This window comes from Nerophis lumbriciformis, linkage group LG24 (assembly GCF_033978685.3).
Source record: "Nerophis lumbriciformis linkage group LG24, RoL_Nlum_v2.1, whole genome shotgun sequence".
Classification (NCBI taxonomy): Eukaryota; Metazoa; Chordata; class Actinopteri; order Syngnathiformes; family Syngnathidae; genus Nerophis; species Nerophis lumbriciformis.
This window is the reverse complement of record NC_084571.2, coordinates 28740530-28754840: the sequence shown is the minus strand read 5'-3', so window position 1 is coordinate 28754840 and position 14311 is coordinate 28740530. Positions and strand designations below refer to the sequence as shown.

The window sequence follows — 14311 nt, the reverse complement described above, 5'->3', positions numbered from 1 at the left end:
TGATCTTAGTGTATAATTAATACAAGTGATTGTTTCTTTCATTAAAAAAAACAATAACAAAACTACCGGTAACAACGAGCTTGTCTTGAACGGCTCTCTTAGAAGAGCCATGTATTCCATCTCTACTGAATATGTCTAACTATTTCGTGAGTATGGTACTTAGCAAAAATATTACATGTTGTATGTATTTCTTTCCGGCACTTTGCGTGAATTCAGTGTGCAGATGGGGCGTTGTGTCCTCCACCCGAGGCTGCCCAGGCGCCATGTGTGCATGGGTGGAGCAGCTCTAATTGAACGCAGGACGTCACCCTGCACAGTAACGTGTCATTACGTGCTTATTTTCAGAGTTGCATGTAACATCTAGGCCACGCTCCACGGTGGTCTCGACCCACAACGCCCTGTCCGTGCAGGTGGTGTTCGTGTACACGCTAACGCACCGCGGCTACACGCCCACCAAATATTCAGCATATTTTTGATCGAGCTGTTGACAAACCTGACCTGTGTGTGTTTTGTTACCAGAACTGTGACGAGCGGTTCCAGTACAAGTACCAGCTGCGCTCCCACATGAGCATTCACATCGGACACAAGCAGTTCATGTGCCAGTGGTGCGGCAAAGACTTCAACATGAAACAGTATTTTGACGAGCACATGAAAACTCATACAGGTGAGAAATCGCGCCATCAGCGTTAACCACATAAGCCACTTTTTAGGGGATCTCTAGGAGTTAAACCTTCTCGCTGTTGGGCTAAATTTAGTCCTATCCCAGCCTCTAGTTGAGCTGCCTACTTGGCTCACTTTTTATAGCCGACGCCTCTTTTTTACTGTGGTCCAGAATTTTGTCCCACATACTTTTTCCCATAAAGAAACTTGTATTTAGTCTGCCAGATAACGTGCCAAAATTCCAGGCACTAATTCAGTCGAAATCTATAGCCAGGTTTTCTCTAAAAAGTGTAGATTGCTCGACTAAAAGTTTTCCAATGATGTTCTAACTAGAGGTGGGCAGTAACGTGCCAAATTAACACAAATAAATAATTTTACAACTGAATTGCGATTCTTTTTCAACGCAATTCTAAATCAATTTATAATTTTCAAAAATCGCTTAAAAACATTTATCAAATTTGGACGGATGAATGATTGAATAATATTTCAGATTATTTTATTTTTTTATGTATTACTTAGTAGAACTGGACGATCATGGCAAAAACAATTACCGTATTTTTCGGAGTATAAGTCGCACTGGAGTATAAGTCGCACCTGCCAAAAATGCATAATAAAAAAGGAAAAAAACATATATAAGTCGCACTGGAGCCAGGCCAAACTATGAAAAAAAAAACCTGCGACTTATAGTCCGAAAAATACGGTACCATGATTATTCTGATTGCTATTCTAATCACGATTTTTACACAATTGTTTATTCATTTGAAAACACAAGTATTTATTGTCAATACATTTTAAATAACAATAGCAATATAAAAAAAATACAATTCAGTTTTTCCAATATAATTGTTTTTAATTCCGTTTTTTCCTTTGACACAAAAAGAACACATTTGTAAAATAAGTGTAAAATAAAATGTTTTTTGATTAAATTCAACAATTCTCACATTTATTGGTGCAATATATCAATACAGACAATTTTGACCAGTATTTTAGGTCAAAGCATAAAGATTGTTGAAATATATCAAGTGCTTTAAGTACATTATGCTTGTCTGAGATACTTTTTTGAAACCTTTACTTTGTTAGCGCAGTCAGACCGGATGAGGCGCAACACACTTTTATTGTGAAGGGGGGAAGTGTGCTGTTCTGTGCTGTTCTCAACTTGACGAGTAAAGAGGAGACTTTGGGGTGGGGGTGGCTTAGTTGATAGAGCGGCCATGCCAGCAACTGGAGGGTTCCAGGTTTGATTGACTTCACTCACTTGAGGCTGTTGAAAAAAAACAAAAAACGAGAACCTCTCAAATTGTACATTGATGTTACATCGATGATGTCGTTCACAACAACACAAGCAGATGAGATGTCTTGTGGGTGTATGAATTGTTCTTGCTAGCTTTAGCTTCGTAGTTTAGGCTTTTTGTGGCTTTAAACAAGGTTTTGTTCGTGGCCCCATTTCGATCTTTAAAATTACTTGTGTAACATGCGAGGGGCTATAAGGCTGACTGCAGCCTAGTGAGTATTGTAATACAGTCGTCCCTTGCCACATCACGCTTTGAAATTTGCGACTTGTAAAAACTGACTGTGCGTGTCATTTCATCTGTAGATGGCTTTTTTTTCATGTTAAAAATATTTTATAGAAAGTCAAACAAGTTGTTTTATACTCTCGCTATGGAAATATTACATTTTGAATAAATAATTCCTACTTTGCGGAAATGTATTTCACACGGACAGTGTGTAATATGCTTGGTGACCAGAAGTAGATTTGGCTATGGAACCTGAGCGTGTGCATAAAAGACACAACCAACCAAATGCAGTTCAAGTACGTTTATGATTAGATATTAATACTTTATGTATAATTATTATTTTAAAAGTTATGTAAAGATTTGAATTTACTGTATATAACAGGTATGTACAATAAACAAAATACTACATTGACAATTACAATTGAGTTAAATCCAATATGATCAATAATCATGTTTCATCAATCAATCAATCAATGTTTACTTATATAGCCCTAAATCACGAGTGTCTCAAAGGGCTGCACAAGCCACAACGACATTCTTGGCTTAGATCCCACATCAGGGCAAGGGAAAACTCAACCCAATGGGACAATGAGAAACCTTGGAGGAGACCGCAGATGTGGCCCCCACCCTGGGCGACCGGTGTAATGGACGTCGAATGGATCCATCATAATACTGTGAGAGTCCAGTCCATAGTGGATCTAGCTAGGGATGTCCGATATTGGCTTTTTACCGATATCCGATATTCCGATATTGTCCAACTCTTTACTTACCGATACCGATATCAACCGATACCGATATCAACCAATATATACAGTCGTGGAATTAACACATTATTATGCCTAATTTGGACAACCAGGTATGGTGAAGATAAGGTACTTTTAAATTTTTTTTTATAAAATAAGATAAATAAATTAAAAATATTTTCTTGAATAAAAAAGAAAGTAAAACAATATAAAAACAGTTACATAGAAACTAGTAATTAATGGAAATGAGTAAAATTAACTGTTAAAGGTTAGTACTATTAGTGGACCAGCAGCACGCACAATCATGTGTGCTTACAGACTGTATCCCTTGCAGACTGTATTTATATATATTGATATATAATGTAGGAACCAGAATATTAATAACAGAAAGAAACAACCCTTTTGTGTGAATGAGTGGGGGAGGAAGGTTTTTTGGGTTGGTGCACTAATTGTAAGTGTATCTTGTGTTTTTTATGTTGATTTAATTAAAAAACAAAAACGATACCAACTAAAAAAAAAAGCCCGATACCGATAATTTCCGATATTACATTTTAACGCATTTATCGGCCGATAATATTGGCAGGCCGATATTATCGGACAGCTCTAGATCCAACATACCGTATTTTTCGGACTATAAGTCGCAGTTGTTTTTATAATTTGGCCGGGGGTGCGACTTATACTGAGGAGCAACTTATGTGTGAAATTATTAACACATTACCGTAAAATATCAAATAATATTATTTAGCTCATTCATGTAAGAGACTAGACATATAAGATTTCATAGGATTTAGCGATCAGGAGTGACAGATTGTTTGGTAAACGTACAGCATGTGCTATATGTTTTAGTTATTTGAATGACTCTTACCATAATATGTTACGTTAACATACCAGGCACGTTCTCAGTTGGTTATTCATGCGTAATATAACGTACACTTATTCAGCCTGTTGTTCACTATTCTTTATTTATTTTAAATTGCCTTTCAAATGTCTATTTTTGGTGTTGGGTTTTAGCAAATAAATTTCCCCCAAAAATGCGATATACACTCCAGTGCGACTTACAGTATATATGTTTCTTTCCTTCTTTATTATGCATTTTTGGCCGGTGCGACTAATACTCGGGAGCGACTTATACTCCGAAAAATACGGTAATAGTGAGAGTCCAGTCCATAGTGGGGCCAGCAGGAGACCATCCCGAGCAGAGACAGGTCAGCAAACCTGTGACCCCCCCTCCACGAGGGAGAGGGGGGCAGAAAAGAAAAGAAACGGCAGATCAACTGGTCTAAAAGGGTGTCTATTTAAAGGCTAGAGTATACAAATGAGTTTTAAGATGGGACTTAAATGCTTCTACTGAGGCAGCATCTCTAACTGTTACGGGGAGGGCATTCCAGAGTACTGGAGCCCAAATAGAAAACGCTCTATAGGCCGCAGACTTTTTTTGGGCTTTGGTAATCAGTAATAAGCCGGAGTTCTTTGAACGCAGATTTCTTGCCGGGACATATGGTACAATACAAATCAGCAAGATAGGATGGAGCTAGACCGTGTAGTATTTTATATGTAAGTAGTAAAACCTTAAAGTCACATCTTAAGTGCACGGGAAGCCAGTGCAGGTGAGCCAGTATAGGCCTAATATGATCAAACTTTCTTGTTCTTGTCAAAAGAGTGTTTATATTCCAGATATTGTCCGAAGTTTATATGAAAAGGTAAAAATGTTTTTGATAGGTCCAATAGGTAAAGAAAAGAGTTAGATATCACCTACAGCAGTAACGCTCATTCTAAACTGCTATGCCGCATCAGCATTAGTTGATAAAGTAGACAAAACAACAAAGTTTGGAGCAAAAACTATGAAAAAAACCAAGTTTTCTTTAGACACTATATCTTTGGAGAAAGGATTCAACTACAATTTAAACTTGAATAGTACAGACGTTTTTAAAATACGGGCCGTAAATCTGTCACGATGACGGCATTCGAAGCAAAGTTAAAAAAAAAACAATTATCTTTATAAGTTTTTGAATATAAGTGGCTGTGATGCTGCAAAACCAAACTGAAACTATTACAAAGGATATTTTATTTTATCGAAAAGGCAAGTCACTCCATCAAAGTAGAACGAGCAAACACATGCAGGGCACCACGACCTCATTAATGGGAAACTATAAAGCATACTTGCCAACCTTGAGACCTCCGATTTCGGGAGAGCGTGGTTAAAAGGGGAGGAGTATATTTACAGCTAGGATTCACCAAGTCAAGTATTTCATATATAAGAAATACCACGGTGGCAGAGGGGTTAGTGCATCTGCCTCACAATACGAAGGTCCTGAGTAGTCTTGGGTTCAATCCCGGGCTCGGGATCTTTCTGTGTGGAGTTTGCATGTCCTCCCCGTGACTGCGTGGGTTCCCTCCGGGTACTCCGGCTTCCTCCCACTTCCAAAGACATGCACCTGGGGATAAGTTGATTGGCAACACTAAATTGGCCCTAGTGTGTGGATGTGAGTGTGAATGTTGTCTGTCTATCTGTGTTGGCCCTGCGATGAGGTGGCGACTTGTCCAGGGTGTACCCCGCCTTCCGCCCGATTGTAGCTGAGATAGGCTCCAGCGCCCCCCGCGACCCCAAAGGGAATAAGCGGTAGAAAATGGATGGATGGATGGAAGTCAAGTATTTCATATGTATATATATATATATATATATATATATATATATATAAAAGAAATACTTGCATTTCAGTGTTCATTTATTTACACATATACACACACATAACACTCATCTACTCATTGTTGAGTTAAGGGTTGAATTGTCCATCCTTGTTCTATTTGTCACTATTTTTCTAACCATGCTGAACGCCCTCTCTGATGATGCATTGCTGTGTGGCACGCAAAAAGTGCTTTCATCAAATGCACTAGATGGCAGTATTGTCCTGTTTAAGAGTGTCACAACATTGCTGTTTACGGCAGACGAACTGCTTTACGGGAGACAAAACGTGACTGCTGTTGTTGTGTGTGGTTGCCGCGCTGGGAGGACGTTCATGAAACTGCCTAACAATAAACCCACATAAGAAACCAAGAACTCGCCCTCGATCATTTTACAGTTATAACATTATTGGGCACGTACGCTGTTTATATTGTGTGCCTGAATTTCGGGAGATTTTCGGGAGAAAATCTGTCCCGGGAGGTTTTTGGGAGAGGCGCTGAATTTCGGGAGTCTCCCGGAAAATCCGGGAGGGTTGGCAAGTATGCTATAAAGTCGCCATAATCAGGTGGTTGTGGCCCTAAACAACTGCATAGAGTGTTTATGCGAGGGGCCGGCCGTAATTAATAACACGAGTTAACGCATTAACTTTAACAGCCCTAGTAAAAACAATGCTTTTGATGTCTAAAAGAGGAAGGGGCCGTGTCCTTGACCAAATGAATGTGTTGTATAGTGAAACTTGAAATGAGAGGGCAGTGTATCATCATAGAGTGCTGCACATACTGTGGCTTGTAATGACTAGCTGGACACATGCTGTTGAGTCCATCCCTCTAGTTTTCCCTTCCTTGCTGCCTTGCTATTTTCTAAAACACACACTGTGTCTATTTGTGATGTCTAATTACACAATTCCTTTCCTGTGCTCGCTGCTGCTGCTGCTGTGCAGAAAGCCACACCCAGCCCAGGGCCTGAAATACTGGCTGCACGCAGCTTGCAATGTTCTCTCGCTGTAGATTCACACTGACTCTTGAAGAGGTTCAATGCGCAAGATGGCCATATGAGCTGTCACTCTTTTCTTTTCCTTTTTTGGGACGTTCAGCTGGTTTGTCACAAATGCACAAGGCGGCGAGCGAAGGCGTTTGGAGAGCCCTTCAGCAGCCGGTGGAAAGACGGCTGCGTGGGCGCCCGCAGGCACATTGAATAGCTGGCGTGGGGGAGGGTTAATGAGAGTGGCGGTCCCACTGTTCATTTTTACGTCTCCCTCAAAGTGAGAAGCGTGATGGCTTCCTGGCGAGTGGGTGGCTTATTAGCATGAGGATTAGCATTCAACAACTGGGATGAAGACGTGACATTTGGTTTCAAATGATAGCATAGAAGATGTCCTTTTTTTTTTATTTGACAGTCTCACTTTTAGTGGCTAAGTTTTGCCAGGGACATTTTGGGAATGTCGTCCTGATCGCCAGCGTCTTCTGTGGCAGACGTTTGTGTTTTGCATAACAAGCCTATGTCTTTCTGAAATGTGTAAACTAGAGATGTCCGATAATGGCTTTTTTGCCGATATTCCGATATTGTCCAACTCTTAATTACCGTTTCCGATATCAACCCATACCGATATATGCAGTCGTGGAATTAACACATTATTATGCCTAATTTTGTTGTGATGCCCCGCTGGATGCATTAAACAATGTAACAAGGTTTTCCAAAATAAATCAACTCAAGTTATGGGGAAAAAAATGCCAACATGGCACTGCCATATTTATTATTGAAGTCACAAAGTGCATTATTTTTTTTAACCTGCCTCAAAGCAGCAGCTTGGAATTTGGGACGTGCTCTCTCTGAGAGAGCATGAGGAGGTTGAGGTTGGGGGGGGGGGTATATTGTAGCATCCCGGAAGAGTTAGTGCTGCAAGGGGTTTTGGGTATTTGTTTTGTTGTGTTTATGTTATGTTACGGTGCGGATGTTTTCCTGAAATGTGTTTGTCATTCTTGTTTGGTGTGGGTTCACAGTGTGGCGCATATTTGTAACAGTGTTAAAGTTGCTTATACGGCCACCCTCAGTGTGACCTGTATGGCTGTTGACCAAGTATGAATTGCATTCACTTGTGTGTGTGAAAAGCCGTAGGTATTATGTGATTGGGCCGGCACGCAAAGGCAGTGCCTTTAAGGTTTATTGGTGCTCTGTACTTCTCCCTACGTCCGTGTACACAGCGCCGTTTTAAAAAGTCATAAATGTTACTTTTTGAAACCGATACCGATGATTTCCGATATTACATTTTAAAGCATTTATCGGCCGATAATATCGGCAGTCTTATATTATCGGACATCTCTAGTGTAAACAAATGTCCACTGCACTGCACACATGTTCTCAGCATAGTGCAAGAAATTAATATTGAATAGGAAAATGAATGCGTTGTCAACAGTGCAAAGCTGCTTCCAAACTTTATTTCAAAGTGAAAACGGATGAGGAAATTGGATAATTACTAAATAAGAAATTCTGCATTTGAATAATTGTCTGTTGGTGTAAATAAACATAGCTAGAGCTTAAAGAAATAGTTTCTAAATATGTTGTCCACCATTACAAGAGCTCTGTCCACATGAAATAACACCCTTTAGTCATCTTTACACTCTTAAAATCCAATATAATAATGCTGACTGAGGCTGAGCCAATCAGTTGCCACAATACTGAACAGTGCGCTCTGATTGGTTTGGTCTTCTCTAGTGGCCAATACTACTGTAGTGTTGGTCATTTTAGTTTATTTAGCAATTTTTATGCTCGAAAATGCTTAATTTAAGACTAAAAACGTATAGAATATACTAAAAAAAATGTATTTAAAAAAAACAACAACGTCATGTAGTATAAATTCGTAATATTTGAGGGAAACATCAAAGAACATAAAGGACATTGTGTTTTGATTTTGTTATTAAAATCTATTAAAATAATTGAACCATGAAGTAAAACCTGAATATGAAAATACAGCTATGTTTCTACCAACCATTTATAGCTGCACATTCTAAAATAAATAAAAAAGTAAAACAAAAACAAAACTGCAACATTTATTAAAAAAAAAAAAAAAAAAAAAAAAAGAGTTAAAAAAAGCATTACTTATTAATAAAAGTTTAAAATCTGTATTGATAACACTAATAACATAATAATAAGATTGTTTTTATCTACAACACTAAGCTGACATGTAAGCTGTTTTTGTTTCAATTTGAAAAACTCCTTAGAAGGATTGTGACAATATATCAAAATATTGCTGTCTTTTTTTTCTGGTGCATTTGCCACTGCGGCAACTAGAAGGAGAATTAAAGACACTACAGTATGTAAAATGAGTTGCAAAATATAATTGATGAAATATATTTTTACAATATCGGATATCGGCAAAAAAGCCATTATCGGACATCTCTAGTTAGAATGCAAAAAAAAAAGAAAAATATACAATACGTGTTCTTGTCTTGCATAGGGATTGTGAATGATAGGCAAAATTCTAAAAAAAATAAATAAAAATAAAAGTGAAGTTCCCCTGTAAGTTCTTGCAACGTGCAAATATCCAGAGCAGTGGTTCTCAAATGGCGGTACGCATACCCCTGGGGGTACTTGAAGGTATGCCAAGGGGTACGTGAGATTTTTTTTTAAATATTCTAAAAATAGCAACAATTCAATAATCCTTTTATAAATATATTTATTGAATAATACTTCAACAAAATATGAATGTAAGTTCATAAACTGAACATCAAATCAAGTAGGCTATTCCATTCATTACAATGCAACAATGCAATATTCAGTGTTGACAGTTAGATTCTTTGTGGACATGTTCCATAAATATTGATGTTAAAGATTTCTTTTTTTGTGAAGAAATGTTTAGAATTAAGTTCATGAATCCAGATGGAGCTCTATTACAATCCCCAAAGAGGGCACTTTAAGTTGATGATTACTTCTATGTGTAGAAATCTTTATTTATAATTGAATCACTTGTTTTTTTTTCAACAAGTTTTTTGTTATTTTTATATGTTTTTTTCCAAATAGTTCAAGAAAGACCACTACAAATGAGCGATATTTTGCACTGTTATATAATTTAATAAATCAGAAACTGATGACATAGTGCTGTATTTTACTTCTTTATCTCTTTTTTTCAACCAAAAATGCTTTGCTCTGATTAGGGGGTACTTGAATTAAAAAAAATTTCACAGGGGGTACATCACTGAAAAAAGGTTGAGAACCACTGATCCAGAGTAAATGACCATAAATGTTTGTGTTCTCTTTTAATTAAATTTTTTGAGCAACCACAGCACAGTAATTGTCGTCTCCCCTGCGCAGGAGAGAAGCCTTTCATCTGCGAGATCTGCGGCAAGAGCTTCACCAGCCGGCCCAACATGAAGCGCCACCGCCGCACCCACACTGGTGAGAAGCCGTACCCCTGCGACGTGTGCGGCCAACGCTTCCGCTTCTCCAACATGCTCAAGGCTCACAAGGAGAAGTGCTTCCGGGTCACCAGCCCCGTGGTCCTGCAGACTAGCGGCCCGCACGTGCCTGTCGGAATCTTTGCCAGCACCTTCTCCGCCGCCACCACCACCACCACGTCTTTGTCTTCTCCTGGCCCCGGACCCTCCAGCGCCACCACGCCCACTGCCAACAATGCGGCCCCCCTGGCCCTCAGCCCACCGGGGGCGTCCTTGCCCCCACGAGGCCCTTTGGGACACACCTTCTCCCACGTGCAGATCCACTCGGCCTCCCCTCACCACCACCACCACCACCACCACCACCCCCAGCAGCACCTCTCAAACGCGCCCCAACCCAACCTCCACGCCCACCACCACCTGGCCGTACCCCCGGTCTCCCACCTGCCCCCTCCCCCGGCCCTTTTTAAGAGTGAGCCCCTAAACCACTGTGGGCATGAAGACAGCACCTACCTGCACCACATGGCCCCCGCTGACAAGGGTCCCGGCGCTCCTCAACACCATTGACTCACAAGCCCCACCATTTTCCCCACACGGCCACCGCCTCAGTCTCTTAGACCCTGACATAAACACACCCGTGGATGGCGCTCTCACAGGTAGACCACATATTTAGCATTATGTACATAAATGTGTCTTCACTCAGACTACTCAAACTGGAATCTTGATTATGATTTTTTTTTTACCAAGTAGAGCCTTGTTTCCACTAAATGGGACCATTCCGTTCATTCCTTTGCACATTCAAAGCTCTTTTTCTTTCTCTAGTATTACATTTTCAGCCTCCTTTTGTCGGAGTACCGATCGCAAAGATGTGACATGATTTGTTTGTATAATTGCTCAACTGAGAGTTGCCTCTTGGAATATAAGGAGGTATTTACACTAGGGGTGTCCCGATTCGATATTAATATCAGATATCTGTCTGATATCGGCAAAAACAAAACAAGTATTGGATGATATCGGCTTGCATCTAAAATCTCCGATACAAGCAGTCCTGCAAGTGTTTACTGGACAGCCAGTGAACATCTAAAAGTGCTCCAAAAAGTACACAAAGTTGGTCGTTTGTTTTATTTCAGTCAAGTCATTTACAAAATGTAAACATTGTAGTCTATAGGCTCCTAGAAGCAAGCAGCTACACAACAGCTAAGCACACAAGGGAGACAGACATACGTAATAATTAACGGAACAATATTTCAGTCAGTATTAACAAGTATCAAATAGTTATAGTTGCATATTACTTACACATCAGGGTTAAAGCGTATTTGAAAGTATCCAGTAACAAACGTGTTCGCATCATTCAACTTACTGCATCATGAGCTTGACTTAATAAATTATCGTGACCACTGTGTCACAAAAAAACACCTTACCACTCTACTTTAAAAGCATAAATATGTCATAAGATTAGGGCTGCAACAACTAATCGATTAAAATAGATTATAAAAATAGTTGGCGATTAATTTAGTCATCGATTCGTTGGATCTATGCTATGTGCAGAGGCTTTTTTTTTTTTTTTTTTTTTTTTTTTAAAATAAACCTTTATTTATAAACTGCAACATGTACAAACAGCTGAGAAACAATAATCAAAATAAGTATGGTGCCAGTATGCTTTTTTCTTCTTCAATAAAATACTGGAAAGGATAGAAATGTAGTTTGTCTCTTTTAACCTATTATTAATCGATTAATCGAAGTAATAATCGACAGATTAATCAATTATCAAATTAATTGTTAGTTGCAGCCCTGCATAAGATTAGTGTTTTTCATACTTGGTATTGTTCTGAGTAATTTCACCAGATCAATACTTGTATAACATTTCAGAATACAAAATTATTAAAATATCTACTATGAATCGTGCTGGTATCGGCCAATATTCAAGGCTCCAATATCGTATCCGAACTGGAAAAAGTTGTATTGGCACACCCCTAATTTACACAAAAGTATTTTTGGAGGTGCAAACTTTTTTTTTTTTTTTAAAGTGGTTGCGTTATTTTTTTGCATTAAACGTTTAAAAATGCTCGGGTGACAAAGACAGTGAATTTTTACGTCCTAAAATATTTACTTTTCCGCACCTTTTTGTCAGGCAATTGGTTGTAATAATAGGGTATAGTTCAGGGCGGACTTAAACTACTATCCATTGATTGGTCAACAGAGAATTACCAATTGGTGATTGTTAGGGCCTGTTTACACAAGACGAAAACCAGATTTAAAAAACGGTGTCGTTTTTCACAGATTTTTTTTTTTTTAGAGGCGCAAAGTTTTGAAATCGTCTTAATTGAAAACTGCTTTGCCTGCGAAAAAGAATAACGGACATGAATCTGCAAAAACACAAAGAATATTTACATTTCAACATGATGGAAACAAAGTACCATCAAAAATGTTGTCTTCTGTTGTTTGCTTATTTAACGATATTAAAATTGCACCGTATGAAATTGCCGCGGTAGAGTTATCGTTTATCGCGGTTGAATAGAAATGTATAAAATGGCATTATTAATAAATTTTATATTTTCATTAAAAAAAACTAAACTATTTCATTAAAAAAAATGTTCATGACCTTCTAAATATGTTTTCTTTTAACATAAGAGCCTTCTAAACAGAAAATAAAACCAATATAGTCGTTACACCTGTTTTACCCAATTTACTGTATTTTTCGGGTCATACGTCGCTCCGGAGTATAAATCGCACCGGCCGAAAATGCATAATAAAGAAGGAAAAAAACATAAGTCGCACTAGTGTATAAGTCGCAATTTTGGGGATGATTTCCTTTTTGGTGCCATTTTTGTTCAGTCCTTCTCAGTTTTTATAAGTTACCGCCAATGTTGAAATGATCAATTTTCATAGGTACGGAAGTAGTAGCAGGTAGCATCTTTTTTTTCACAATGCACTTCTGCCATGACCCGCCCCCGCCAACTTTTTATTGATTGAAGTGTGTGTGTGTGTGACGATTGCTGATATACGCCTAGTCTCTTACGTGAATGAGATAAATAATATCATTTGATATTTTACGGTAATGTGTTAATAATTTCACACACATGTCGCTCCTGAGTATAAGTCGCACCCATTTAGCTTGTCCTCGTCCTTGTAAGAATAATAGTTTATTGGCTGCCATGGAGGCGAAGAGTGCTGACTTAAAGGGGAACTGCACTTTTTTTTTAAATTTTGCCTATCGTTCACAATTAGAGATGTCCGATAATATCGGCCAGCCGATATTATCGGCCGATAAATGCTTTAAAATGTAGTATCAGAAATTATCGGTATCGTTTTTTTTTTTTTTTATTAAATCAACATAAAAAACACAAGATACACTTACAATTAGTACACCAACCCTAAAAACCTCCCTCCCCAATTTACACTCATTCACACAAAAGGGTAGTTTCTTTCTGTTATTAATATTCTGGTTCCTACATTATATATCAATATATATCAATACAGTCTGCAAGGAATACAGTCCGTAAGCACACATGATTGTGCGTGCTGCTGGTCCACTAATAGTACTAACCTTTAACAGTTAATTTTACTCATTTTCATTAATTACTAGTTTCAATGTAACTGTTTTTATATTGTTTTACTTTCTTTTTTATTCAAGAAAATGTTTTTAATTTATTTATCTTATTTTATTTTATTAATAAAAAAAAAAAGGACCTTATCTTCATCATACTTGGTTGTCCAAATTAGGCATAATAATGTGTTAATTCCACAACTGTATATATCGGTATCGGTATCGGTTGATATCGGTATCGGTAATTAAGAGTTGGACAATATCGGAATATCGGATATCGGCAAAAAGCCATTATCGGACATCCCTATTCACAATCATTATGAAAGACATGACGACGGATGGAATTTGTTTTTATTGCATTCTAAATAGTAAATAAATGCGATCAAAAGTCTGCTTACAATGGAGCTTATGGGAGCCCCTAAAAAAACATCCAAACACCTCCTTTTAGGTTTTATATACATGTTGTAAGTATATGCAATCTAGTAACGGCCACATTTATAATAACATTTAATATTTACGTATTTTGATTCTTTTAAGCATAAACTGCGCATTAATTTAAAAAACTTATCACCTTAGCTTTTTGCTTTTTTTCTTCATCACTGCTCACTGCAGACTTGATGAGAGCCAACACACATAATAAAACATCACTTACTGTACAATGTCTGCTGTCGTTAAGGGGCCGACTGCTGGGATGTTCATATATTCCCATTGAGATGAAAAATGTCTCATAATCCTCGCGAAGAAACGAGGCGGGGGGTGGAACAAGTGCTTTTTGG

The 14311-nt window shown here is 38.2% G+C and overlaps 1 protein-coding gene across 3 annotated transcripts in view; it reads left to right on the top strand.

Annotated features, from left to right (window-relative positions):
• Positions 1-12792, top strand: part of znf652 (zinc finger protein 652) — a 52732-nt gene extending 39940 nt beyond the window's left edge. For all 3 annotated transcript variants that reach the window (XM_061981911.2, XM_061981912.2, XM_061981909.2), the window contains 2 exons: positions 520-664; positions 9909-12792. In XM_061981911.2, the coding sequence (XP_061837895.1) occupies positions 520-664; positions 9909-10555 (792 nt within the window). In that variant the 3' untranslated portion in view covers positions 10556-12792. The remainder of the gene's footprint in view (positions 1-519; positions 665-9908) is intronic.
• The last annotated feature ends 1519 nt before the right edge of the window (positions 12793-14311 follow it).